Raw genomic sequence first — 27,675 nt, 5'->3', positions numbered from 1 at the left:
TTCCTCTGGCTGCCTTTGAACCACAATCCTCAGATCTCAGCCTCCTGAGTAGCTAGGATGACAGGTGTGAGCCACTGGCACTTGGCTTCATTTCCAGGTCATTTTATTGGTTAATTGGAAATAGAGTCTTAGCTGGGGCTGGCTTCAAACCTCGATCCTCAGATCTGAGCCTCCTGAGTAGCTAGGATGACAGGTGTGAGCCACCGGTGCCCAGCAAGATATCGGGTTCTTAACCACAAGTGTGCACAAACCTTCCTGGAGTGTGTCGACGCAGGTGTGAACCTGCCGGGCCGCAGGGCCTTCTCACTGCCCTGTGTCTAATTATGAAGGCAGAACCCCCGTCCCCCGCATCGTGGCCCCTCGAGTTTGCTGTTTTGGCGTTTCCAGTGGTACTGCACTGCCTGTTCATTTGCATGGAGAAATGTCTGGGTTGAGAATTCCAGTTTGAGCGATATAAAGGCATATTCTGGGGGTGTGGAGCCACGCCGTCTCCCCGTTCACGTCTTGTCAGTGCTGGGCATGAGTACAGACTTCCTACATTTTGCCGTCGTAGTTGTCTTGGGCCTTGGTTCCCTGCTCAGGCCAAGTGGTGTCATGGTCTGGAGAGCATTTGCAGGGGATCCCCACGGCAAAGGCATCGGGGTGTGGAGGGCGCGTGGCTCCTGTCACCGCGGTAGAGCACTGTGTGCGCTCTCCTCCGCCACTCCACACCCTCCCACCCCATTCCACAGCCAGGACGCATCCCAGACCCCCGAACAGGCTTCGGAGCCTGTATTCCCAGGACAGGATTGTGACGCATGCCACATGTGTTAGTGCATTTAACAAATAGTTCACTCAAGTATTGCTTTCCTTGGAAAGACAAAATCAAAGTTCAGCAGAATAAAACACCAGGAACCAAGTATTGAAAAGGGGCAGGGTAGGGCTGAGGGGTAGATGAATGAGGAGGTGGATGATGAAGAGAATTGGGGGGAATGCAGCCAGCAATCCAATTAAGATGGGGGCAGAGGGGATGAGCAGGGGTGGGTGACAAGGACCAAGGTATATTGTATTCATAAAGTGCTATGTTAAATGGCAACTCCTAGGTACAACTACCAAAGGACAGTAATAAAAGAAAAAGGAAGGAGAGAAAGTCATAAATAGTCATTGGGAAAAAAGGGAGTAACTATCTTTGTTTTGCAGGGTTTATCTGAGCATCTTTCTGTAGAACCCAGCTCTTTCAACACGGAGCTGCATCCAAACAGCTTTTCATTGCACTTTCCAATGAGGAAAACTGATGCTAAGATTAGAAATGGGAGTAGGGAGTGGATTATTGTTTCCTTTGGTCTCCTTTCCTTCAGAAAGTGAGGTGTGTGTTTCTCTACCAGATTAATTTGTTGACTTTTAGACCAGCTGCTGAGCTGTCAGCTGAAGAAGGAGCTTTGCACTGGGGATGTAACATAACCCTTCTACCTCGTTCACAGACATCGCGTCTCGGTACCCAACACTTTGGACAGAGCAAGTGAAAAGTCGGCAGAACAAGACCAATAAAAATTCAGGTAAAAGAGGTGCCCTGTCACTCTGAACCCCTGAGCGCATTGCTGTGTCCTTACCCTGGTCCTGAGTCCCGGAAGTGCTGTGCACAGTGACCCAGCTCAGGCTGGGTCATCTCTCAGTCAACAGAATAGGTTTACAATTTGGTATCTTTTATTGAATTTTCTACATTATTTGGAATAGTCTGTTGATGCCACAAACTACAATTCTAGAGGTGAAGTGTGAATGTGTGTTATGTTTTGTTAGTAAGAATTTGCCTTTACCCTAATTTCCCATACATCTATATTTTTGGCTAATTTATTCCTCCCACTTGTATATATTGTGTTTGCTACAAAACAATGTTTGTCAGGGCTTCATGCGGGTGAACTGGACCCCTGGTTCTGTGGACGGTGGGCTTGCTCTGAGTCCGCTGGGGGTTGGGTGGTCTCAGGAAGCCAGCTTCTTCTGTAACCTTTGCTTTCGTGCTCTGTGGCTGGCCTGCACGTTTCCTGTGATCTCGTGGAACTTCTGAGCTCGGTGGTCAGTTGCTGAGGCAGGTTGGCTCAGGGGCTACAAGAAATTCCCACAGAGAAGAGAAATAGGGCAGAGGCCTAGAAGCACGAGCATCGAGCATCGCTCTCCTACCGTCCCTGTGTTTTCTTTGAGGTGCGTTTTCACACCCCCTTAGGAGAAGGTCAGAGGTCCATCAGAGTTCGGAGGACTGGGTTACCCAGGGGCAGGCATGGCGTAAAGGGGGTCTGGGGTGCTGTTGGAGACCGGAGTAGCTCTGCCCGCGCCTGGGGGCGGGGAGCCAAGGGGCCTGTGCTCTAGGCGGGCTGCTGGCTCTAGGACACTTTTCGTGGGAGCCGCAGCTAGGCAGCACCTGAACTTAATTTGGGAAAGAAACAGGTCTGTGCATTCCGCCGCTGGAAAGGTGCCTTTTTAGAGCACCTTGAGCGGCTAGTGTGGGAGTGTCCCACGCCGGCCCCGCGCCGGCCCCACACCAGCCCCGCGCTGGCCCCGTGCCGGCCCGGGCTGGCCCCGCGCTGGCCCCGCGCTGGCCCCGCTGGCCCCATGCTGGCCCCGTGCTGGCCCCGCTGGCCCTGCTGGTCCCATGCTGGCCCCGTGCTGGCCCCGCTGGCCCCGTGCTGGCCCCGCTGGCCCCGCTGGTCCCGTGCTGGCCCCGCGCTGGCCCCGTGCTGGCCCCGTGCTGGCCCTGCTGGCCCTGTGCTAGCCCCGCTGGCCCCGTGCTGGCCCCGTGCTGGCCCTGGTGGCCCTGTGCTGGCCCTGGTGGCCCTGTGCTAGCCCCGCTGGCCCCGTGCTGGCCCCACGCTGGCCCCACTGGCCCCACGCTGGCCCCGTGCTGGCCCACGCTGGCTCCATGCTGGCCCCACGCTGGCCCCGCTGGCCCCACGCTGGCCCCGTGCTGGCCCACGCTGGCTCCATGCTGGCCCCACGCTGGCCCCACTGGCCCCGTGCTGGCCCCGCGCTGGCCCCACGCTGGCCCCGTGCTGGCCCCATGCTGGCCCCACTGGCCCGGGCCACCCCGCAGCTCAGGAACAGGGTGCCTTTGTAGCTGGGCTTCCCTCACCCATGCAGACTCAGGCTGAGCCCGGCCTGGCTTGGCCGCGCTGACTCACCTCATGCCCGGCAGGCGCTCGGAGCGCTCGGGAAACCCCAGTGCACTCCAGCTGCCCGCCTTGTGATGTGATCTGCGCCCCACACCGGGGTGGAACTGGAAGAAGAATGGTGCAGCTTGATCCTGTGTTCAGTGTTCACGCAGAAATGGCAAGCACCCGCAGGATTCGCACTCTGGCCACTGCGATCCATGGAATTTCAGACACCAGTTGAGTCTCATTTCCCTTTAATTTGCAAATTTGCATTGTGATAATATGGTATGACTAGTTGAAATCCAAAGAATACATAGGCATGTGTCATAATAACCACAGTGGAGCATCTCAGGGAGGTGATCACACAGGGGAGGTGATCATACACAGGGGAGGTGATCACACACAGGGGAGGGGGAGGTGATCACACACAGGGGAGGTGATCACACACAGGGTAGGGGATCACACACAGGGCAGGTGGTCACACGCAGGGGAGGTGATCACACAGGGGAGGTGATCACACACAGGGAGGTGATCACACAGGGCAGGTGGTCACACGCAGGGGAGGTGGTCACATGCAGGGGAGGTGATCACACAGGGCAGGTGATCACACACAGGGAGGTGATCACACAGGGCAGGTGGTCACACGCAGGGGAGGTGGTCACATGCAGGGGAGGTGATCACACAGGGCAGGTGGTCACACACAGGGGAGGTGATCACACAGGGCAGGTGGTCACACGCAGGGGAGGTGATCACACAGGGGAGGTGATCACACACAGGGAGGTGATCACACAGGGCAGGTGGTCACACACAGGGAGGTGATCACACACGGGAGGTGATCACACAGGGCAGGTGGTCACACACAGGGAGGTGATCACACAGGGCAGGTGGTCACACGCAGGGGAGGTGATCACACACAGGAAGGTGATCACACAGGGCAGGTGGTCACACACAGGGAGGTGATCACATGCAGGGGAGGTGGTCACACGCAGGGGAGGTGGTCACACACAGGGAGGTGATCACATGCAGGGGAGGTGGTCACACGCAGGGGAGGTGGTCACATGCAGGGGAGGTGATCACACATAGGAGGTGATCACACAGGGAGGTGATCACACACAGGGAGGTGGTCACACGCAGGGGAGGTGGTCACATGCAGGGGAGGTGATCACACAGGGCAGGTGGTCACACGCAGGGGAGGTGATCACACACAGGGAGGTGGTCACACGCAGGGGAGGTGGTCACACGCAGGGGAGGTGGTCACACGCAGGGGAGGTGGTCACATGCAGGGGAGGTGATCACACAGGGGAGGTGATCACACAGGGAGGTGATCACACAGGGAGGTGATCACACACAGGGAGGTGATCACACACAGGGAGGTGATCACACAGGGCAGGTGGTCACACGCAGGGGAGGTGATCACACAGGGGAGGTGATCACACACAGGGAGGTGATCACACAGGGCAGGTGGTCACACGCAGGGGAGGTGGTCACACGCAAGGGAGGTGATCACACAGGGGAGGTGATCACACACAGGGAGGTGATCACACAGGGCAGGTGGTCACACGCAGGGGAGGTGGTCACACGCAGGGGAGGTGATCACACAGGGCAGGTGGTCACACACAGGGAGGTGATCACACAGGGCAGGTGGTCACACGCAGGGGAGGTGGTCACATGCAGGGGAGGTGATCACACAGGGCAGGTGGTCACACGCAGGGGAGGTGGTCACATGCAGGGGAGGTGATCACACAGGGCAGGTGGTCACACGCAGGGGAGGTGGTCACATGCAGGGGAGGTGGTCACACACAGGGAGGTGATCACACAGGGCAGGTGGTCACACACAGGGAGGTGATCACACACAGGGGAGGTGATTACACACAGGGAGGTGATCACACAGGGCAGGTGGTCACACACAGGGTGGTGATCACACAGGGCAGGTGGTCACACGCAGGCCTGGGGAGGGGACACCTGCACTGCTGGCAGCTTCTGCAGCGGTGGTGGGCTGCAGGGTCTCTGGTTCCTCTCCAGGCATGGCTCTCCTCGCCAGCCCGGCCATCACAGGCCGTCCTGGCCCTGGCCGGGAGCTGGCCCTCTGCTTCCTGGCCCTGGCTGGCCGGTGGTCACCAGCATGCCGTGCAGCCAGCCTGGCTGGGCTCCGTCCTCCTGGATTACATGGAGGGCAGCCTGCGTGCGATGTCTCCCTGAGCTGTGTACTTAGGACGCAGAATGCAAAGCTGGAGATGCAGAGTCGGAGCGCAGCTCTCCCGCTGGCCGGACGGGGTCCCCGGCGGGGCTCTGCAGACCTGGGGAGACACTCCTGGCCTGGCCCCCCTCCTCTGCACGCCAGCCTTTGTGTTTATTGTCTTTCTAGACTGCGGGAGAACTAGAGAAAACATAGGAGTCCCAGTTTTGTCAGCAGTGCAAATTGCCTTCCTCCTCGGGGAGAAATCCGTCTTCCTCCCTTGGCCATTAAACACGGGTCTGTTTTATGTCCAGGAAGATGTGCTCAGCGTGTGTGTGGTGTATCCAAGGTCTGCGAGGTCCCTCAGTGGAAATGTTTTCTGCTGTATGCAGGGTTCATCATTTTTGTTTTATTGCAAATATTAAAATTAGTGCCAAAAGATAATTATCTTCTACTTCTGCCTTAAATCAGGCTAAATTGCATTCCTCAGTGGGAAATAAAATAAACTATATTTTCTTTTCTGTTTCTAACATTTTCCTTTCCATTCTGTTTATCTCACATAACATTACCAAAACAGAAAAATACCAGACTCTAAGTTATAAAGTTTTGATCATTTGAAAAGGTAAACAGATCCATAAATTAATAGTCCCTTATAAGTGTGGACTGTAAAAATATTTTTATTTTAAAGCATTAATTATCCTTCTTTAAAATATGCATAACCAAGTCTGTCTAACTTTCCTAATAGTAGAAGGCAGCTTTAATCCCAGTCATATTTACTTTTCAGATTTCAACATTTGAGCAAACTGGTTAAATAATCAGGGTAAAGAATGTCAAATACAGAAATGACAGAAATTGGGGACAAAAGCAGCAAATGACGGCTTCACTGTGTGCCAGCACACACTGTTCAGCCATGTGAAGAAGGTGCCTGGCCTGACCTCCCACTAGAGTGAGATTTGTGCCTGTCCCCCAAATCAATGAGGTCTGATGTGAGAATCCAGCTCAATCCATCAGCAGAGTGCTGTGCATCAGCAGCTCATTCCATGGCCAGTGCTGTGCATCCTGAGCTCATTCTATCGACCATGCTATGCGTCTGCAGCATGGTTCTTTTGCGGTTGTTGGTCATGGGGCTTGAACTCAGGGCCTGGGTGCTGTCCCTCAGCTCTTCAGCTCAAGGTGAGCGCTCTACCATTTGAGCTACAGCACCACTTCTGGTTTTCTGTTGGTTATTTGGAGATAAGAGTCTCACGGCTATTGCTGCCTAGGCTGCCTTTGAACCGTGATCCTCAGATCTCAGTCCCTTGAGGAGCTGGGACACAGGCGTGAGCCGCCAGCGTCCAGCTGCACATGGTTCTTAATAGCAAGTTCAGAATCCTAAGTGGCCGACAGGGCTTCACTCAAACCTCTGTCCCCATCCCCGGCGCTGTGCGCAAAGGTCTGTGTGTGGACTCCACGCCTGGCCCGTCCTGGCCTCCTCCAACCTCCTCTGGGGGCGTCGCTGGCTGTCCAGAGGCTTGGATTGCGCACAGGGCTCTCACGGCTCCTGCTTCTGGTCCTGGGTGACTGGGAGCTGGAGGCTCTGCCTTGCCAGGCCGGTGCCACGGGCAGAGGGGGCAGAGGGGGCAGGGAGGGCAGAGGGGGCAGAGGGCGGGGGGGCAGAGGGGGCAGAGGGCGGGGGGGGCAGAGGGCGGGGGGGCAGAGGGGGCAGGGGGGGCAGAGGGTGCAGAGGGCGGGGGGGGGGCAGAGGGGGCAGGGGGGGCAGAGGGCGCAGAGGGCGGGGGGGGCAGAGGGGGCAGAGGGGGCAGGGGGGACAGAGGGCAGGGGGGGCAGAGGGGGCAGAGGGGGCAGGGGGGACAGAGGGCAGGGGGGGCAGAGGGCAGGGGGGGCAGAGGGGGCAGGGGGGGCAGAGGGGGCAGAGGGCGGGGGGGCAGAGGGGGCAGGGGGGCAGGGGGGGCAGAGGGGGCAGGGGGCAGGGGGGCAGAGGGCGGGGGGGCAGGGGGGACAGAGGGGGCAGGGGGGGCAGGGGGCAGGGGGGCAGGGGGGGCAGAGGGGGCAGGGGGGACAGAGGGGGCAGGGGGGGCAGGGGGGGCAGAGGGGGCAGAGGGTGGGGGGGCAGAGGGGGCAGGGGGGCAGGGGGGGCAGAGGGGGCAGGGGGGGCAGAGGGGGCAGGGGGGCGGAGGGGGCGGGAGGGCGGGGGGGCGGGGGGCGGGAGGGCGGGGGGGCGGAGGGGGGCAGAGGGGGCGGGGGGGCGGGGGGGTGGGAGGGCGGGGGGGCGGGAGGGCGGGGGGGGGCGGGAGGGCGGGGGGGCGGGAGGGCAGGGGGGGCGGAGGGGGCGGGGGGGCGGAGGGGGCGGGGGGCGGGGGGGCGGAGGGGGCGGGGGGGCGGAGGGGGCGGGGGGGTGGGAGGGCCGGGGGGCAGAGGGGGCGGGGGGCGGGGGACGGGGGGCGGAGGGGGCAGAGGGGGCGGAGGGGGCGGGGGGCGGGGGATGGGGGGGTGGAGGGGGCAGAGGGGGACGGGGGGGCGGGGGGGGGTGGGGGGGGCAGAGGGGGGCAGAGGGGGCTCTTCCCCTCGCCACGCAGGGGCTGGCCGTGGAGCCACAGCTCCCCCGGCCTTGCTTAGCCGGGGGAAGGCCGGCAGGCCACCGTGCAGAGGGCAGCGCTGCATCTGCTGCGGCGGCTCGGAAGACGCGCACACTGGCAAACTGGCTTTTATTTAAGATATAGATTCTGCACGGGGGGTATTTATACCCCAAACCATTTCTTGTTTATCTGAAATTCAGATTCAACCTGGCATCTGGTGAATAATTCACTGCCTGTGACCTTGGCTTAACTCATCTTCAGTTAGGGAAAAAAGTGCTTGTGTCCTCTTCCTAAACAGGTGAATAGAAAGTATCTGTCTGCTTTGGGGGACTTGCGCCAAGTGGCCCCGGGCCGGAGGGCTGAGCTCCCCTGCCGTGCCCTGGCGGGCGGGGCAGGGTCCTCAGCCACAGCCTCCAGCTGACCCGTCCTGCCGGCTTGCTGTCCATCCTCTTCCCGTCTAACCCGAGCTCCGCCTTCGTTATGACCATCACCCCCACCCCCCAAGCCCACACTCAGTCCATGGCCGGCAGGTCCAATGTGGCCACTGTACTCTCACTCTCTTGCTCCGTCTCTCTCTCTGTCTCCGTCTCTCTCTCTCATATACACACACTCTTTCTCTCTCTTGCTCATCACTACCTGCTCAGCCTGCCGCCAGCCCCCTGGCCTTCCTCCCACAGCCCCGGGGCGGTTTGGGCCCTGACCGGTCCCTGTCTAGCAAGGAGCAGCCGCCACAGCCACTCGGGATTTATCAGCCGTGGATACAAACCCCTTCTGGGCTAGAACAAAAGTTCTTTGTTTTCCCATATCAAATGCTGGCTGCAAGTAGAAGTTTCTCCCAAATCTAAGCATTGTTTCATGGCCACAGGTACATTATGCAATGGAGTTATTTTCAGCAGTGTTTTTAAATCATTTTTATGAAAAACAAGTACAGTTCAAGTTGACAGCAGAGACGTGTCTTTTATGAAAGCACAGCAATGGCCTTTGGGCTCTGCCAGGAGAGCTGCGTGCCCCGGGCACGCCTCGAGCCTCCAGCGAGGGGCAGACCCCAGCACGGCCTCCAGCCCTGCCGGGCATAGGAAACAAAACTCGAAGCCCTGCGGGCGGTGCCGGGCCTTCCATTTCCACGCCCACGCATTTGGCACACATCAGCCGCTCAGTTAATGGGAAAGCATCAAAGCGGCTTCCAGTCTTTATCATGAGCTTTTTATCACATCTGGTACAGCGTGTGTGGTGTGCTGGCTGGGTGGTGCGTCCGGGCACGTGGACCGGGCCCAGACCCTCCCAGGGTGGGCGCGGAGTCCGCGGTCAGGGTCTTTCTTCCTGTGGTTGATGTGAATCCTGAGCTGCCACGCCCTCCCCTGAGCTCAGCCTAAGAAATGCAACTTTCCAAGATAACTTCCAACTAAAAGGCACTTTTCTCTTTTGTTTGGACACTTGGAAATAATTTTGTTTTCTGTTATGATGTGGCTCTTCAAGACAAAAATGATACTTTATTTTAGAACTTAAAACTAGAAAAGAATAGAGTAATTCCTTCACCATGTCTCACTGGGAAGAGAGCTCTTTATTCGTTCAAGAACGTTTCCCAATTTAAGCATTATCGATTAATTTTTTTCTCCTAGGTGCTAAGCTGTGTTCTTTAAATTTATTTCTTTCATTTTGAAGTGCCGACACAGTACACCAAAGGCTGGAAGAAGTCCTAGGTTGCATCGGCAGTTAACGTAGTACTGAAGAAGCCCGCTTGTGCCTCGCGGTACACACGTGGGGTCTTCTCTTTCCCATGTGTGCTTTCCCTCCTTTACACCCTTTAAAGTTTCCTGCGGCTTCTTGTCATGTGCTTGCCCTCTTGTGGAAGTGATGGAGTGAAGACTTAGTTGTAGGAGGAGAGGAGGAGGAGGAGGAAGAAGAGGAGGAGGAGGAGGAGGACAAAGGGGAGGAGGAGGAGGAGAAGGAAGGAGGAGGAGGACAAGGGGGAGAAGGAGGAGGAGGAGGAGGACAAGGGGGAGGAGGAGGAGGAGGAGGAGGACAAGGGGGGAGGAGGAGGACAAGGGGGAGAAGGAGGAGGAGGAGGAGGACAAGGGGGAGAAGGAGGAGGAGGAGGAGGACAAGGGGGGAGGAGGAGGACAAGGGGGAGAAGGAGGAGGAGGAGGAGGACAAGGGGGGAGGGGGAGGAGGAGGAGGAGGACAAGGGGGGAGGGGGAGGAGGAGGAGGAGGAGGACAAGGGGGAGAAGGAGGAGGAGGAGGAGGACAAGGGGGAGAAGGAGGAGGAGGAGGAGGACAAGGGGGAGGAGGAGGAGGACAAGGGGGAGAAGGAGGAGGATGAGGAGGACAAGGGGGGGAGGGGGAGGAGGAGGAGGAGGACAAGGGGGAGGAGGAGGAGGACAAGGGGGGAGGAGGAGGAGGAGGAGGAGGACAAGGGGGGGAGGAGGAGGAGGGAGGAGGAGAAGGAAGGAGGACGAGGACAAGGGGGAGAAGGAGGAGGAGGAGGAGGACAAGGGGGAGGAGGAGGAGGACAAGGGGGGAGAAGGAGGAGGAGGAGGAGGACAAGGGGGGAGGAGGAGGACAAGGGGAAGAAGGAGGAGGAGGAGGAGGACAAGGGGGGAGGGGGGAGGAGGAGGAGGAGGACAAGGGGGAGAAGGAGGAGGAGGAGGAGGACAAGGGGGAGAAGGAGGAGGAGGAGGAGGACAAGGGGGAGAAGGAGGAGGAGGAGGAGGACAAGGGGGAGAAGGAGGAGGAGGAGGAGGACAAGGGGGAGGAGGAGGAGGACAAGGGGGAGAAGGAGGAGGATGAGGAGGACAAGGGGGGAGGGGGGAGGAGGAGGAGGAGGACAAGGGGGAGGAGGAGGAGGACAAGGGGGGAGGAGGAGGAGGAGGAGGAGGACAAGGGGGGGAGGAGGAGGACAAGGGGGGAGGAGGAGGAGGAGGAGGAGGACAAGGGGGGGAGGAGGAGGAGGAGGAGGAGGAGGCTTCACACTGCCTGCCATGTTGCTTAGGCTGGTGATCACTGGTGTAGTTGGTGAATGGCCTCCCAACGCCAGGGCCAGCCAGGGCCATTGGAGGATGGAGAGGGTCCATGCGGAGATGCGGCTGTGAGTTGGGGTGTCTGTGGACACCGCGCAGGAGACACCATGCAGCATGTGTCTGTGCGGGATGATGAGTGTGCGTCTGTGTGTGGATGAGTGTGCATCTGTGTGTGGATGAGTGTGCATCTGTGTGTGGGATGGTGAGTGTGTATCCGTGTGGGATGAGTGTGCATCTGTGTGTGGGATGATGAGTGTGCATCTGTGTGTGATGATGAGTGTGCGTCTGTGTGTGATGATGAGTGTGTGTCTGTGTGGGATGATGAGTGTGTCTGTGTGTGGGATGATGAGTGTGCATCTGTCTGTGTGTGTGATGATGAGTGTGTGTCTGTGTGTGGGGATGATGAGTGCGTCTGTGTGTGGGATGATGAGTGTGTGTCTGTGTGTGGGATGATGAGTGCGTCTGTGTGTGGGATGATGAGTGTGTGTCTGTGTGTGATGATGAGTGTGCATCTGTCCTCCCATCCCCCCGTCCCCCTGTCCTCCTGTCCTCCTGTCCTCCCATCCCCGTCCTCCTGTCCCCCGTCCCCCCATCCTCCTGTCCTCTCGTCCTCCCGTCCTCCCGTCACCCCGTCCCCCGTCCCCCCATCCTCCTGTCCTCTCATCCTCCCGTCCCCGTCCCCCCATCCTCCCGTCCCCCCGTCCTCCCGTCCTCCCGTCCCCCCGTCCCTGTCCTCCCATCCTCCTGTCCTCCCGTCCTTCCATCCCCATCCTCCTGTCCCCCGTCCCCCCATCCCCCCGTCCTCCCATCCTCCTGTCCCCCTGTCCTCCCATCCCCTGTCCTCCCATCCACCTGTCCTCCCATCCTCCGTCCTCCCGTCCCCCGTCCTCCCGTCCTCCCGTCCTCCCATCCCCGTCCCCCCGTCCTCCTGTACCCCGTCCTCCTGTCCCCCGTCCTCCTGTCCCCCCATCCTCCCGTCCCCCCATCCTCCCGTCCTCCCGTCCCCATCCCCGTCCTCCGTCCTCCCGTTCCCCCGTCCCCGTCCTCCCGTCCCCATCTCCGTTCTTTCAGGGACTCTGTGCATGCCCAGCCATCCCCTCACCCGGCGTCTAGGTGTTCTGGAATGTTACTTCCAGGCCTGTGAGGCTTTGTGTCTTACATTTAGGCCTTTCGTCTGGCTGGGTCAATTCTGTGATGCTGTGAGGTTGCTGTCTAGGTCCTCTTCCCGGTGGAGGTCTGGGGCCACCGCGGCCTGCAGGACGCCTGCGCTCGCTCGCGGCCTCCCTTGGGAGACCAGCTGGCTGGATCTGTGCGGCCCGTTCTCTTGGCCTGGACCAGTTTTGAGATTTAAAATGTCCAGAACTCGTCCCTGGGTAAGAGCTCAGTGAGGATAGCATCAGGGCGGCCAGAATAAAGTCTTCAAGGAAATGAGAGGTTGAGGGTCGTTCAGAGAGACCGAAGGGAGGGAGGCGCAGACATTCCAGGAAGCGTTGCCAGGCCGGTCACGGTCTTCCTCATTACCGCGCAGCCCCTGGCCGGAGGAGCCGGCTGTCCTCGGACTGTCCCGCGTGGAAAGGAAGGCCTGGGCGTGGAGGCTGGGAGTCTGGGCCTCCGTCCTTGGGCCAGGCCAGATGGGAACATGGCAAGAGCAATGGGGGCGTCACTGGGAGGGAAACGTGGCAGAGAACAGGGCTTGCCGTGGGCTGGGACGCCAGGAGAAGGCGGTCCTGCTGACCAGCCGCAGCCAGCCTCCGCTCCGCTCCACAGGCCTCTTCCTCCACGGAACACCTTCGCTCCCTGCCTCCGTTCCTACCAAGTAGTCTCTCCTGCCGATAAGCCAGGGGGGTTGCGTCTTAAAGAGGAAGCCCAGACGTATTTCCAGTGACGGCCTGGGTCACACGCTCAGCCCTTGGTAGCAGAGGGATAAGAAGTGCTTGCTGGCACGTTACAGACGCCTGTGTTGGTTGGGAAATCAAACTGGCGACTGTATTACAGGATAATCTGTCTGCATCTGAATGGCGCCTTTGAATTCTTGTCAGGGTTGGTCAGTGATGGGTGGGAACAGGTGCTGGTCACCGGTGGAGAACAGCAGAGCCACAGAAACACCGGATGCCAGAAATGGAGCGTTACAACAACGAACTACACAAATGATGCTGAATGCACGTGTGGGATTTTAAGCTTATTGCTCGTTTTTCCACCCCCCACTGAACCCCCAGCCCCCCGCTGACCCCTCCTCTCCCCCTCTTCTCCCAGCATCCTCCTGTGACCAGGAGCAGCAGTCGGCCCTGGAGGAGGCCAAGCACCCCAAGAATGACAACGTGGTGATCCCGGAGTGCGCCCACGGCGGTCTCTACAAGCCGGTGCAGTGCCACCCGTCCACCGGCTACTGCTGGTGCGTGCTGGTGGACACGGGGCGGCCCATCCCCGGCACCTCCACCAGGTACGTGCCTGGGACACCGAGGGGGGCTGTGGGGTGAGGGGGTCACAGAGCCTGCCCCAGCAGGGACACCGCCAGGCTGGGGCCACAGAGGCTCCGGGGCAAAGCCCCCCCAACTCCCAGAATGAGGCCCCCCCTAGCTCCTGGGGCAAGCCCCCCTTGGTTCCCGGGGTGAGCCCCCCCAACTCCGGTACAAGCCCCCCGTGGCTCCGGGATGAGCCCCTCCCCTGGCTTCGGTACAAGCCCCCTGACTCTGAGATGAGCCCCCCCAACTTCTGGGGTGAGCCCCCCCCCGGCTCCTGGGGCAAGCCCCCTGGCTCTGGGACAATCCCCCCCTGCCCCAGCTTGCGGGCCCAGGATGCCTTGGAAGCTCTGGCCAGCCACAAGTCAGGAAAAGCACATTTCTGAGGGTCGCCAGGTGCCAAATATGGGGAGGAGAGCCACAGAGCCCCCAGCAGGGAGAAGGCCAGGCCTCGCTGGGGGCCAGGCGCAGTCCTTCTCAGGCTGCTGGCTTTGACCACAAAGGCCAAGTGTTTCAGAAGCAGAGGAACATGACCCCGGACTAGTTGTGCATAGAATAGAAATGCTGGTGTTCTGACATTATCTTTTTCAAAGAGCGAGAATGCACTACAAGGATGTTGTCTGAGCAGCCTGGCAGCCTTGTCCCGACACAGGACACATGCATGGCTCTTTGTTTTATCCTGAATGTGAGGAGAGGAGTCTACTAATAGACAAGCGTATTATCTCTCCCAGGTTTTAGGCTGATTTCTGCTTTCATCTCTAATCATCTGGACATGGCCGTGGCCGTATTTCCTAAGTTGTGTTCCCCAATGTTTCAAGTTTTACCCTGGCTCTCAGTAAGGAGTGGTCTGTGTAGATCATGGCTCTGGTTAGGGAGTGGGCTGTGTAGATCATGGCTCTCAGTGAGGAGTGGGCTGTGTAGATCACGGCTCTGGGTGAGGATTGGGCTGTGTAGATCACGGCTCTGGGTGGGGAGTGGGCTGTGTAGATCACGGCTCTCAGTGAGGAGTGGGCTGTGTAGATCATGGCTCTCAGTGAGGAGTGGGCTGTGTAGACCCCAGAACAGGAAACAAGACATGCCCCATCCAGGTCAAGTCCAGCCAGCTGCCCTCCATGCCCCTGAGCACAGCTAGTGCCGGCTGCAGTTGTGCTTTAGAAACCATACCGTGCAGCCTGGCGCCGGGTGCATGTCCGACAGCCCCATGCAGGGTTCCGGAAGGCCGGTGTGGCCTCTACCTTGTCTGAACCAGCACGCTGGCACAGGGCCCTCTGCCGGCTAGACAGGCTTGGATTCAACTGCCTCGTGCACAGCTTGCAGTGTGGCGTTCCCGGGCTCAGCCTGGACATCTTTTTGCCCCTGTGGGTGGACCAGAGCCTTTCTTTGGCCCCGGCATCCCACACGCTCCTCCCCAGCTACGTCGGCACTTGCTGCCCACCAGCTCCTGCCAGCCGCAGCCCCGGCTCTGCCACGTTTGGGATGGAGGTGAAGCATCCTTGGCAGACGCCCTCTCGGCTCTGGCTATGAAATCCTTTAGCCGTCAAGGCCAGAACCCCTCAACTGGCCATGAAATCCTTTAGCCGTCAAGGCCAGAACCCCTCAACTGGCCATGAAATCTGAGGTCAGCATTTAGAATTTTATCCCTGAGGAATCGGAGAGACGTTTTACATTATAACCCAGCAGACACAAAACGAACCCTCCTGTCCTCTCCCCATCCTGATTTCCTCCAGCAAAGAATTGGTTTGGGTTTCATGCTCCAAAGGAGAGGCCACGGTGGTCACCTTCCCTGCTCCCGATCACAGGAGGGAGTAGCTGCCCCTTTCCTGAGCTTTGGGAAGGAACATCAGACAGAACCGGCTCCTCAGATGCCCTGACCTTCGGCACTGCAAGGCTGCACACACCACAGGGGGGCTGGCTGGCAGATGCTCCAGGGCTGGGGGGGAGGCCCAGATGGTCCCGTGGGGCTCCTCAGGCTGGGGGAGGCCCGGGTGGTTCAGTGCGGCTCCTCGGGCTGGGGGAGGCCCGGGATGGTCTGTTGGGACTCTTGGGCTGGGGGGGAGGCCCGGGTGGTCCGTGGGGCTCCTCGGGCTGGGGGAGGCCCCGGTGGTCTGGTGGGGCTCCTCGGGCTGGGGGAGGCCCCGGGTGGTTCAGTGCTGCTCCTTGGGCTGGGGGAGGCCCCGGTGGTCTGGTGGGGCTCCTCGGGCTGGGGGAGGCCCGGGTGGTTCAGTGCTGCTCCTTGGGCTGGGGGAGGCCCCAGTGGTCTGGTGCGGCTCCTCGGGCTGGGGGAGGCCCCGGTGGTCTGGTGGGGCTCCTCGGGCTGGGGGAGGCCCCGGTGGTCTGGTGGGGCTCCTCGGGCTGGGGGAGGCCCCGGTGGTCTGGTGGGGCTCCTCGGGCTCTGTGGCTGACTCTGTCCCATTCTCTGCTGGCCTCCGGGCACACTGAGGCACAGCAGTGGGAGGCTGGGCCATTCCCAGACCTCAGGAGGTTGTCACCATTACAATGAGCCTTGCCTCCCTTCCTGTTTGAGATTCCTCAACCTGCCCCTGGCCAGGGCTGCTCCTGGTGGCCCTGGGTTTCCACGCACCCAGGTTAGGATCTCTGTTTGCAGCATAACACCATGTTTTAGAAGAAGAGACGTCCTTTCTTTGACAGCCAGTAAGAGCTTCCCCACCCAGAGCTCCTCAGGCCCGTCTCTCTCATAGACACTAAAACCCTTTCCTGCGAGACCCCCGACCCATTTATATAATGAACCATTGGCTGGCTTTGGATCATATGCTCGTAGATAAACCCTTCTCTGGAACGGGTTTAACTTAAATATTAGATCAGTTTGATTGCCATCTAAGAGGCCGCACTGCTGGGCAATCGTGGAAAGCGCTGGTGTCAGTTCAGTGCCGCCCCACCCCCCTCCGCCCCACCCCCCCTCCGCCCCACCCCCCCTCCGCCCCACCCCCCCTCTGTCCCCCCACGCCGCTCCAGCCCCTCCCCACTCCGGCCCCCCCCACTCTGGTCCCCCCCTCCACCACCCCCGCTCCGGCCCCCCCCACTCGCCCCCGCTCCACCCCCCGCTCCGCCCCCCCCCGCTCCGCCCCCCCCCCGCTCCGCCCCCCCCCGCTCCATCCCCCCGCTCCACCCCCCCCCTCCACCCCCCCCCCGCTCCACCCCCCCCTGCTCCACCCCCCCCCGCTCCACCCCCCCCCTCCACCCCCCCGCTCCACCCCCCCCTGCTCCACCCCCCCCCGCTCCACCCCCCCCGCTCCACCCCCCCCGCTCCACCCCCCCCTCCGCCCCCCCCCGCTCCGCCCCCCCCCCCGCTCCGCCCCACGGCTTCCCAGCCCTGTCCCCCTGCGGTGTCCGCCCCAGGAGGACGGGCGCTTGGTGGGGCGGCCTCCAGTGCCCTCTGCTGCACCCTCTCCTTCCCGCTTCCCTGAGCCGCGCAGCTGCGGGAGCGGCTCGGTGGCTTGCGTGCGCTCCGTGGCTACCGGGACAGCCGCGGTAGAGGCTGCGGCGACGGGTGCTGCCCCCTCGCGCCCCCCGCAGAAGAATGGTGGTCGGTCTTGCCTGAGACCCCAGTCAGAGTCCCAGACAGAGACCGAAGCTGGTTCTTCCCAGAGCCAAATGCTGCTGGGACCACAAGACTGAGAGAAGTGGCCATGCTCATGGCTGTGGGGGCAGATGGGGGTCCTGCCGTGGTCCTGGGGGGGCCGAGCCGGAGGCGGGGCCTGAGCCGGAGGCGGGGCCTGAGCTGGAGGCGGGGCCTGAGCCGGGAGGCGGGGCCTGAGCCGGGAGGCGGGGCCTGAGCCGGAGGCGGGGCCTGAGCCGGAGGCGGGGCCTGAGCCGGGGCCTGAGCCGGGAGGCGGGGCCTGAGCCGGGAGGCGGGGCCTGAGCCGGGAGGCGGGGCCTGAGCCGGAGGCGGGGCCTGAGCCGGAGGCGGGGCCTGAGCCGGAGGCGGGGCCTGAGCCGGGAGGCGGGGCCTGAGCCGGGCCCTGAGCCGGAGGCGGGGCCCGAGCCGGGAGGTGGGGCCCGAGCCGGGAGGCGGGGCCCGAGCCGGGAGGCGGGGCCCTGAGCCGGGAGGCGGGGCCTGAGCCGGAGGCGGGGCCTGAGCCGGAGGCGGGGCCTGAGCCGGAGGCGGGGCCTGAGCCGGAGGCGGGGCCTGAGCCGGAGGCGGGGCCTGAGCCGGAGGCGGGGCCTGAGCCGGAGGCGGGGCCTGAGCCGGGAGGCGGGGCCTGAGCCGGGAGGCGGGGCCCTGAGCCGGGAGGCGGGGCCTGAGCCGGGAGGCGGGGCCTGAGCTGGGAGGCGGGGCCTGAGCCGGGAGGCGGGGCCTGAGCCGGAGGCGGGGCCTGAGCCGGAGGCGGGGCCTGAGCCGGAGGCGGGGCCCGAGCCGGGAGGCGGGGCCCCGAGCCAGGAGGCAGGCCCTGAGCCGGGAGGCGGGGCCCCGAGCCGGGAGGCAGGCCCTGAGCCGGGAGGCGGGGCCCCGAGCCGGGAGGCGGGCCCTGAGCCGGGAGGCGGGCCCTGAGCCGGGAGGCGGGGCCTGAGCCGGAGGCGGGGCCGAGCCGGAGGCGGGGCCTGAGCTGGGAGGCGGGGCCTGAGCCGGGAGGCGGAGTCTGAGCCGGAGGCGGGGCCTGAGGCGGGGCCTGAGCCGGAGGCGGGGCCTGAGCCGGGAGGCGGGTCCCGAGCCGGAGGCGGGGCCTGAGCCGGGAGGCGGGGCCTGAGCCGGGAGGCGGGGCCTGAGCCGGAGGCGGGGCCTGAGCCGGGGCCTGAGCCGGAGGCGGGGCCCCGAGCCGGGAGGCGGGGCCTGAGCCGGGAGGCGTGGCCCTGAGCCGGGAGGCGGGGCCTGAGCCGGAGGCGGGGCCTGAGCCGGAGGCGGGGCCTGAGCCGGAGGCGGGGCCTGAGCCGGGAGGCGGGGCCTGAGCCGGAGGCGGGGCCTGAGCCGGGAGGCGGGGCCTGAGCCGGAGGCGGGGCCTGAGCCGGGAGGCGGGGCCTGAGCCGGGAGGCGGGGCCTGAGCCGGGAGGCGTGGCCCTGAGCCGGGAGGCGGGCCCAGAGCCGGAGGCGGGGCCCGAGCCTGGAGGCGGGGCCTGAGCCGGGAGGCGGGGCCTGAGCCGGGAGGCGGGGCCCTGAGCCGGGAGGCGGGGCCTGAGCCGGGAGGCGGGGCCCCACACGGCCTCCTCTCAGGCCTGGTGCAGCCTGGGGTGGGGGGAGGGCAGGTCTGGACTTGGCACCGGCCAGTGATGAGGCCAGAGGAGAAGCAGGCTAGCAAGCTCCAGGCCGGCTGCCAGCCCTTCGTTGGGGCCACACAGAGGCAGCCCTTCCCCCTCTGGAAGGCACGGTGGCTCTCTGCACCTGCTGCTCCCTCCGACCGGGCAGCGCCCTTGTCCGACCCCGCTCCGACCGGGCAGCACCTTTCTCCGACCCCTGCTCCTTCACGTGGGCCGTGTGCACCTTGACATACGCTTCCCCATGGCAGCTAGCCCTTGTCCGGTGGGCAGTCAGGCTGGGGGTTCCCTTGACCCTTAGAAGGACATTTAAACAGACACTGTTAGGAGGAGGGATGATGCATGCCAGAGACTGGATTCAGAGACTGGATTCAGTCCCTAAGACGTTGAGCGTGTCTTCTGCAGATGACATCTCACACCACTCCTTAGAAGGGACGGAATTCTTAAATATAGATTTTAGATGTTCAGAACCAGTGCTAGCATTCTGGAGCTACGTCAGGCCCATTTGGAACAAAACCCACATGGTCATAAGGTACCTTCCAAGTCAGAAGATTAAGTGTGAAACTCTGTCTCAGGCTGGCGTGGTGGCACAGACCTGTAATCCCAGCACACGGAAGGTTCAGGAAGGGAGATCACGGGTCCAAGACCAGATTGAACTCCAAAAACAAATGTGTCTCTGAGACGTGTGTGTGCCACAGGTGCCCTGTGAGAAGGGTGGTATGCTTCCAGAAGTTCCAACCAGCTGCTCGCTTTTAGCATCAGAACGGCCAGGGCTGGAGCGGCGCCCGGAAGCTCAGACACCCACTCAGTGCCGAGGGTCCGGCCTGGCCTGGCTCCCGCCCACCCTTGGCCCCTCCCTGTGGGTCACCCCCACCCAGGCGGGACCCCGGGCTCGTCGGGAGAATGGATTTGTTGGCATGGTCAAGGGGGACAGAGTGGGGTAAACTGAGAGGTGCAGGCGGTGCTGGGGCTGCGCTGAGTCCTGGGTGGAAGCCGGTGCTCCTGCTGGGGCCTGGAGTCAGGACGCACAGGGAGGGGATGCAAATGCGTCTCCAGGTCTCAGGCAGCCGCTTTCTCTTCCCTCCCCTCTCCCCGCCCCTCCCGCAGGTACGAGCAGCCCAAGTGTGACAGCACAGCCCGGGCACACCCAGCCAAGGCCAGGGACGCGTACAGAGGCCGGCAGCTGCAGGGTGAGTACCGCGTTGGCCCCACCTATCAGCACACGAGACTGTTCACACGCCGCCCTCCGGAGCGAGGGTGAGCCTGGAGCCATGTCGCTCTGCTGGCGGGGCAGCGGCAGATGCCCAGCGCCAGCCACACGGGGCTGTGAGGTCAGGACCCCCATGGGTCTGGAAGGCACTCGGCCGGGTCTACCCAGAGGGCACCGCACCCAGCCCGCCCTCTACCACTGTCAGCCTCCTACCAGAGGGATGCGGTCCCTGTACCAAGTGTCTCGTGTGACAGAAACTGGAAGAAAAGACACCAACAGCCAGGGGAAGAAGGAGCTTTATGACAGACAGGGTTTCTCTGAAGGGGAGAATTCTGAGCCAGAGTAGGAGCAGAGCAGAGGCGAAGTTTCGTGGAGCGTTAGAGACGCCAGGTGGCCCAGAGGGGCGCCTTCCAGCCACGTGAGGCCACGTGAGGCCAGGCGAGGCCGTGCACCTGCTTCCCGGGCGAGGGGGCCGTGCCCAGACGGCTTGGTCTAAGAGAACCAGACACTGGCCCTGGTGACCCGCAGCCCCAGAGGCTCCAGGCTCCTGGGTGGGGTTCCTCTTTTATGGACCTTTTGTCCAGGCGGCTGCTCTGGCATCTGGTCGAGTCACACCCTCATGCCAGGGGCGGCCCGGCTCTCCCCTGCCCAGGTCTTCACCCGCCGTCCAGGGCTTTGCTTGCTCAGACTTGTTATCTTAACTCTCCCCAGAGAGGAAGGCCATGGGTCCCGCAGAGTCTCTGCTGTCCCAGGGCCCCGGGCAGGGGGCTGCGGGCTCCGGCAGCTCTGCTTTCCTGGTTCCCTGGGCTGGGGGTCGCCTCCTCCCGGGCTTTCTCTCCCTGTTTGCCCACACAGCTCTAATCTCCCTCAGCGGGAGGAGGAAGGGCTGGCGGGCAGCACGGGCCTCCTGTGGGGTCACAGCAGATGGGCCTTTGCACCATCCCCAAGCGACGGCCAGGCTGCAGGCCCTGGAGCCGGGTCAGCTTACCCCACGCGCACAAACATCTTGGGAGAGTGCTGTTATGGCCACCTCATCGCTTGCGTTATTGGGGATAATTTGCCTTATTAGGAAAGAAAAGCCCAAGGCAGTTTTAGCTCCAGGACACAGACCATTCCCCCGGGAGGAGGAGAATGTTATTTCCATAAATAAACAGCAACAGGCGCATAGCTCAGCCGTGTAGGGCTGAGGGTTCAGCCCCCATCTTCTCTTGGCACACCAGGCCCTTCCTGGCCCATGCGGTGCCTGTGTAGACCCCACAGAACGGTCACGTTCAGTGTTGTGTTCTTTTAAAAGTGCTGCAGGGCTGAACGTTCATCCTCAGCCCACACTGGACAGGCAGCAGGTGTTCTAGCCAGACCGGTTGACAGGAAGCGATCACTCAGTCTTGGTCAGCCAACAATGAGCCTATGGAGCACAAGCCAGGCTCTGCTCCAGAGCTCTGCAGTGAGAGCGGCTCTGGAGCTCTCTGGAGGCTGCGCTGTGTCTTGAGAAAAGTAGAAAACCTGCAGAGAGACATCCCGACAGAAGACATTGAGCAGCAGTTCCTCTGAAAGTGTGCCTTCTTACGAAGGTCTGGTCTCTCTTGATTACTTTCTAGTTAGTATTGTAGATAATTCTTCAGCTCTGCTCCCTCCAGCATCCTGGCCTCTCTCGCTCCAGCATCCCAGCATCTCTGTCTCCAGCATCCCAGCATCTCTGTCTCCAGCATCCCAGCCTCTGTCTCCAGCATCCCAGCCTCTGTCTCCAGCATCCCAGACTCTCTCTCCAGCATCCCAGCCTCTGTCTCCAGCATCCCAGCCTCTCTCTCCAGCATCCCAGCCTCTCTCTCCAGCATCCCAGCCTCTGTCTCCAGCATCCCAGACTCTCTCTCCAGCATCCCAGCCTCTGTCTCCAGCATCCCAGCCTCTCTCTCTCCAGCATCCCAGCCTCTCTGTCTCCAGCATCCCGGTCTCTCTCGCTCCAGCATCCCAGCATCTCTCTCTCCAGCATCCCAGCATCTCTCTCTCCAGCATCCCAGCCTCTCTCTCTCCAGCATCCCAGCATCTCTCTCTCCAGCATCCCAGCATCTCTCTCTCCAGCATCCCAGCCTCTCTCTCTCCAGCATCCCAGCCTCTCTCTCTCCAGCATCCCAGCATCTCTCTCTCCAGCATCCCAGCCTCTCTCTCTCCAGCATCCCAGCATCTCTCTCTCCAGCATCCCAGCCTCTGTCTCCAGCATCCCGGCCTCTGTCTCCAGCATCCCAGACTCTCTCTCCAGCATCCCAGCCTCTGTCTCCAGCATCCCAGCCTCTCTCTCTCCAGCATCCCAGCATCTCTCTCTCCAGCATCCCAGCACCTCTCTCTCCAGCATCCCGGTCTCTCTCTCCAGCATCCCGGCCTCTGTCTGTCTCCAGCATCCCAGCCTCTGTCTCCAGCATCCCAGCATCTCTCTCTCCAGCATCCCAGCCTCTCTCTCTCCAGCATCCCAGCATCTCTCTCTCCAGCATCCCGGCCTCTGTCTCCAGCATTTCAGTCTCTGTCTCCAGCATCCCAGCATCTCTCTCTCCAGCATCCTGGCCCCTCATGTCCAGGTCTTTTGTGTCTGAGCAGCCTCTTGCAGCAGCACTGTGGTCTGTCTGAGCAGGGCTACGTCCTTCTCCGTGGCCTCCTCCCTACCCCGAGGCTCTCCTGCTGTCTTCAGGATCTGCCTCCTCAGGGACACGGTCCCCGCCACTGCCCCCTGGCTCTCCCATGTCGCCCAGGGTCCCCTCGGAGGTGAGAAGGGGCCTCGAGCTCTCGGCGCAGACGCCCTCTGAGGCGCAGTACGAGTGAACCTGCCTCATCTCCTCATCGTGCCTCTGATTGGCTGATTGGCTAGTCACATGGTTTTCTTCATGCTGAGCACCCGCAGCACCTGTCATTCATAAATACAAGGGTGTCTAGTGTGGGGAGGGTCACCAGACCCTCAGCCGTGCAGAGAGGAGATGGGCTCAGTGCTGAACCTCAAGTTCAGGAGAGTGACAGGATCTTAGCTCTGCTTAGTGGTTTCAGAGGAGACTGCATGCAGCAGCAGAGGCTGGCAGGTGGGTACACTTCAGGGTGCATCTGGTTCTCGTTATGGAGACGGGGTTTTGCTGTGTCACAGGCTGGCCCTGCACCTCTGAGCTCAGCTGTCTCCTCCTTCTGACTGTGCGTCGCAGAGCCCAGGCGCTCACCACCTCATCCGGGGATTCTTGTTCCTTTGCTGAGCCGGAGTACGGGCAAAGACCAGGCACAGTGAGATGCACCGGCCGCCGGCCGCACCTCCACGGGCGCCCATGCCAGCTCTGAGCAGTGTTGGTCAAAACGATGTCAAGAAACGTTAGGGGAAAGCAGTACCATTGTTCTTACCCCATGCTTGCCTGTCCTGAGCAGGGGTTTGTTTACTCATCCTTGTTCTCAGATGCAGTTGTAGTTGACCGAGCCCTAGTTGCCATACCCCAGCCTCATTCCAGCCTGTCAAGTGGAGCGACTGTTTCATTAGTCATATCACCCCTGCTGCCCTTGCACAGGACACAGCCCTAAGTCAGGAGAGCAGGGGACCCACACATAGCAAGCCGGCATGGCCGTGGTGAGCTGGCGTGGCCACGGTGAGCCTGTATGGCCACGGTGAGCCCGTATGGCCGTGGTGAGCCAGCGTGGCCATGGTGAGCTGGCGTGACTAAGGTGATCTGGTGTGGCTGTGGTGAGTGGTATGGCCATGGTGATCTGGCGTGGCTAAGGTGATCTGGTATGGCTGTGGTGATCTGGTATGGCTGTGGTGAGCAAGCGTGGCTGGTGGCTGTGGTGATCTGGTGTGGCTAAGGTGATCTGGTGTGGCCGTGGTGAGCCTGAGTGGCATGGCCGTGGTAAGCCGGCGTGGCTGTGGTGGGTGGCGTGGCTGTGAACTGGCGTGGCGGTGCTGAGTGGCATGGCTAAGATGATCTGGCGTGGCCGTGGTGAGCCGGCGTGGCTGTGGTGGGTGGCGTGGCTGTGAACTGGCGTGGCGGTGCTGAGTGGCGTGGCTGTGAGGACCGGCCTCGTTTGCATCTGTGCTTTCCTACAAGCTGCCCATCCTCGTGCTGCCCTCCCCTCCCCAAATGAAGCAATGTGGACGCTGGCTTCCGCTGCCTCTTCTTCAGCCTCTGTTGAGCCGTTCTTTTGAACGCGTACCTCTGGTGCTCCAGGGATTTGAGCCCAGCACTCGCGTCAGCATCCACCACACCATGTCCTCCCTGTCGTAGCCAGCTGTGCTTTGCGGGTTTTGTGGGTGAGATTCTATGGTGCGGGTTCGTGGCAGCACACAGGCTGCGGAAGTCTGCTACCCCGGCTCTGGGACCCTGGCAGAGATGCCAGCCACATCCCCATGACTGAAGACTGTGGGTGAGAAACCAACCTCAGAGCAGCTGGAAAGCCGAGAGGAGGGATACTGGTGTACATTGAAAGTCCCCTGATTTCTGTAAACGTCTTGGTGGAATTCTTACTCACTCTCCTCCAGATTTTTCTGTGTGGATTTCCCTCACATCCGTGGGGGACGTGGTGCCCGGTGCAGTGTTTGGCAGGAGGCTGGGCTGTCCCGGGGCTGCGTGAGCTGCAGCTTTGCCAAAGCACAGAGCAGAGCAAGCCTGGGCGGGCACAGGGCTGCCTCTGGAAGTGGCGACGGAGCTAGAGAAGATGATCGCCAGTGATAAAATGGAGTCATTTTTCTCCCTGGCGGCTTAATTCTGGAGGAACTTAATTGGTCATTCCAAGGCCAGAGTACCCACACAGGAAGGCTGTGCCAGGTGACCTCTGATGGCGAGAAAGTGCTTAGACCCTGTTGATAGCAACGGCGGGCTCCGCAAGCAGCTAGAATGTTTCATCCCTACCAGCGTGATTGGGTTTGTTTTTTCCTGGTTCTCTTCTCACTTGTCAAATCAAGGGCAGTCTTTCAGGAAAATGGCCAGTCCTCTCTCAGAGAAGGTTCAACCACCTGCCCCTTAGCTGCTAATTAACTTCCTGAGCTGCGTGGTCAGAGGACTCCTGAGCTGCGTGGTCAGAGGACTCCTGAGATGCTGAGATGCGTGGTCAGAGGACTCCTGAGCTGCGTGGTCAGAGGACTCCTGAGCTGCTGAGATGCGTGGTCAGAGGACTCCTGAGATGCTGAGCTGCGTGGTCAGAGGACTCCTGAGATGCTGAGCTGCGTGGTCAGAGGACTCCTGAGCTGCGTGGTCAGAGGACTCCTGAGCTGCGTGGTCAGAGGACTCCTGAGATGTGTGGTCAGAGGACTCCTGAGATGCGTGGTCAGAGGACTCCTGAGCTGCGTGGTCAGAGGACTCCTGAGATGCTGAGATGCGTGGTCAGAGGACTCCTGAGATGCGTGGTCAGAGGACTCCTGAGCTGCGTGGTCAGAGGACTCCTGAGCTGCGTGGTCAGAGGACTCCTGAGCTGCGTGGTCAGAGGGCTCCTGAGCTGCGTGGTCAGAGGGCTCCTGAGATGATGCGTGGTCAGAGGGCTCCTGAGCTGCATGGTCAGAGGACTCCTGAGATGCTGAGCTGCGTGGTCAGAGGACTCCTGAGATGCTGAGCTGCGTGGTCAGAGGACTCCTGAGATGCTGAGCTGCGTGGTCAGAGGGCTCCTGAGATGCGTGGTCAGAGGACTCCTGAGATGATGTGTGGTCAGAGGGCTCCTGAGATGCGTGGTCAGAGGACTCCTGAGATGCTGAGCTGCGTGGTCAGAGGACTCCTGAGCTGCATGGTCAGAGGGCTCCTGAGATGCTGAGATGCGTGGTCAGAGGACTCCTGAGATGCTTAGATGCGTGGTCAGAGGACTCCTGAGCTGCGTGGTCAGAGGACTCCTGAGCTGCGTGGTCAGAGGACTCCTGAGCTGCGTGGTCAGAGGACTCCTGAGCTGCGTGGTCAGAGGGCCCCTGAGATGCGTGGTCAGAGGGCCCCTGAGATGCGTGGTCAGAGGACTCCTGAGATGTGTGGTCAGAGGACTCCTGAGCTGCGTGGTCAGAGGGCTCCTGAGATGCGTGGTCAGAGGACTCCTGAGATGATGTGTGGTCAGAGGGCTCCTGAGATGTGTGGTCAGAGGACTCCTGAGATGCTGAGCTGCGTGGTCAGAGGACTCCTGAGCTGCATGGTCAGAGGGCTCCTGAGATGCTGAGATGCGTGGTCAGAGGACTCCTGAGATGCTGAGATGCGTGGTCAGAGGACTCCTGAGCTGCGTGGTCAGAGGACTCCTGAGATGCGTGGTCAGAGGACTCCTGAGATGCTGAGCTGCGTGGTCAGAGGACTCCTGAGCTGCGTGGTCAGAGGACTCCTGAGCTGCGTGGTCAGAGGGCTCCTGAGCTGCGTGGTCAGAGGACTCCTGAGCTGCGTGGTCAGAGGACTCCTGAGATGATGTGTGGTCAGAGGGCTCCTGAGATGCGTGGTTAGAGGGCTCCTGAGCTGCGTGGTCAGAGGACTCCTGAGATGCTGAGATGCGTGGTCAGAGGACTCCTGAGCTGCGTGGTCAGAGGACTCCTGAGCTGCGTGGTCAGAGGGCTCCTGAGCTGCGTGGTCAGAGGACTCCTGAGATGCGTGGTCAGAGGGCTCCTGAGCTGCATGGTCAGAGGGCCCCTGAGCTGCGTGGTCAGAGGGCTCCTGAGCTGCGTGGTCAGAGGGCTCCTGAGATGCTGAGATGCATGGTCAGAGGGCTCCTGAGATGCTGAGCTGCATGGTCAGAGGGCTCCTGAGCTGCGTGATCAGAGGACTCCTGAGATGATGCGTGGTCAGAGGACTCCTGAGCTGCGTGGTCAGAGGGCCCCTGAGCTGCGTGGTCAGAGGGCCCCTGAGATGTGTTGTGGGAGAAGGGTTTCCTGTAGGTGAGCTTGGAGTTTTAAGTCCTTGTCCCATGAATCCGTCCTGTCCATGTTCTTGCTGGTTTTGTTAGCATACTTACCAAGCTCCATGTCCTCATTGCTGGGGGGTCGGCCACCTTGTGTCCCTCTCAGCTGTCTGGGCAGTGGAAGGGTGGCGTCACCAGGCCCCTCGGGAAGGAAGGACTTGGCCCTCCTGGGAACCTTCCGTCCTGGCTGGAAAGTCACAGCTTTGGGCACCGTTTACTATCTCTGCATGCTACTGTGAGTCAACTTGCCTGGGCACTCATGTTGTTAGATAGTAACCACTCATCCGTTTGGCCAGGATAAGGTGGGTTATTCAAATGCAACAATAATCTCCACATTGGAGAAATCTTCCCAAGGCAGAGAGGAAGAGAGTGGGCATCAAGGGGCTCAGAAGCCTGCGCTCCGGGACTGCCTTAGCGTCATTTGTTGACTTTGCACTAGATTGTTTACAGTACCAGAACGCACGCATACTGTCATCCACTTCATGGCTTCTGGGTGGCTACTTACCTTCCAACACATAGGCCTTCCTACGTCAGGAGGGGCCGTCCTACGTCAGGAGGGGCCGTCCTACATCAGGAGGGGCCGTCCTACGTCAGGAGGGGCCATCCTACATCAGGAGGGGCCGTCCTACGTCAGGAGGGGCCGTCCTACGTCAGGAGGGGCCGCAAGGTCCCCGGGCTGTGACCTGTCTTTCCATCATCAGTCAGCCGCCCTCTCTGCTCTGTAACCTTGTTCCTCTGAATGCTCCCAGGAGCCCGCTTGGCTCTGGGAGACGTGCAGGTGTTTTACACAGCAGCTGGTGCTGTCTGTCCTGGCATCTTAGCGATGGGGATGATGCCCAGGAAGCAGAGACCATCCCTTGAAGGTTCAGGACAGCACAGACACACACACACTCGCACACACATGCATGCACACACATCCACACACAGAGATCAATGTACACATGTAGACACATACACTCACACAAATGCACCATGCATGCAGACACAGCCATACACACACAGATGCCACACACATGCCACACACACACATTCACCCCATCTG

At 61.2% G+C, this 27,675-nt stretch overlaps 1 protein-coding gene across 2 annotated transcripts in view; it reads left to right on the top strand.

The window, feature by feature from the left end:
- Smoc2 (SPARC related modular calcium binding 2) overlaps nt 1–27,675 on the top strand; it is a 97,337-nt gene that overhangs the window by 52,943 nt on the left and 16,719 nt on the right. For both annotated transcript variants that reach the window (XM_070010357.1, XM_070010356.1), the window contains exons 7-9: nt 1,461–1,535; nt 13,143–13,329; nt 19,664–19,746. In XM_070010357.1, the coding sequence (XP_069866458.1) occupies nt 1,461–1,535; nt 13,143–13,329; nt 19,664–19,746 (345 nt within the window). The remainder of the gene's footprint in view (nt 1–1,460; nt 1,536–13,142; nt 13,330–19,663; nt 19,747–27,675) is intronic.

Source organism: Dipodomys merriami, unplaced genomic scaffold (genome assembly GCF_024711535.1).
Source record: "Dipodomys merriami isolate MVZ:Mamm:240054 unplaced genomic scaffold, mDipMer1.0.p SCAF_8, whole genome shotgun sequence".
NCBI classification, from domain to species: Eukaryota; Metazoa; Chordata; class Mammalia; order Rodentia; family Heteromyidae; genus Dipodomys; species Dipodomys merriami.
Note: the sequence above shows the minus strand (reverse complement) of the source record. Positions and strands in the feature narration are given on the sequence as shown.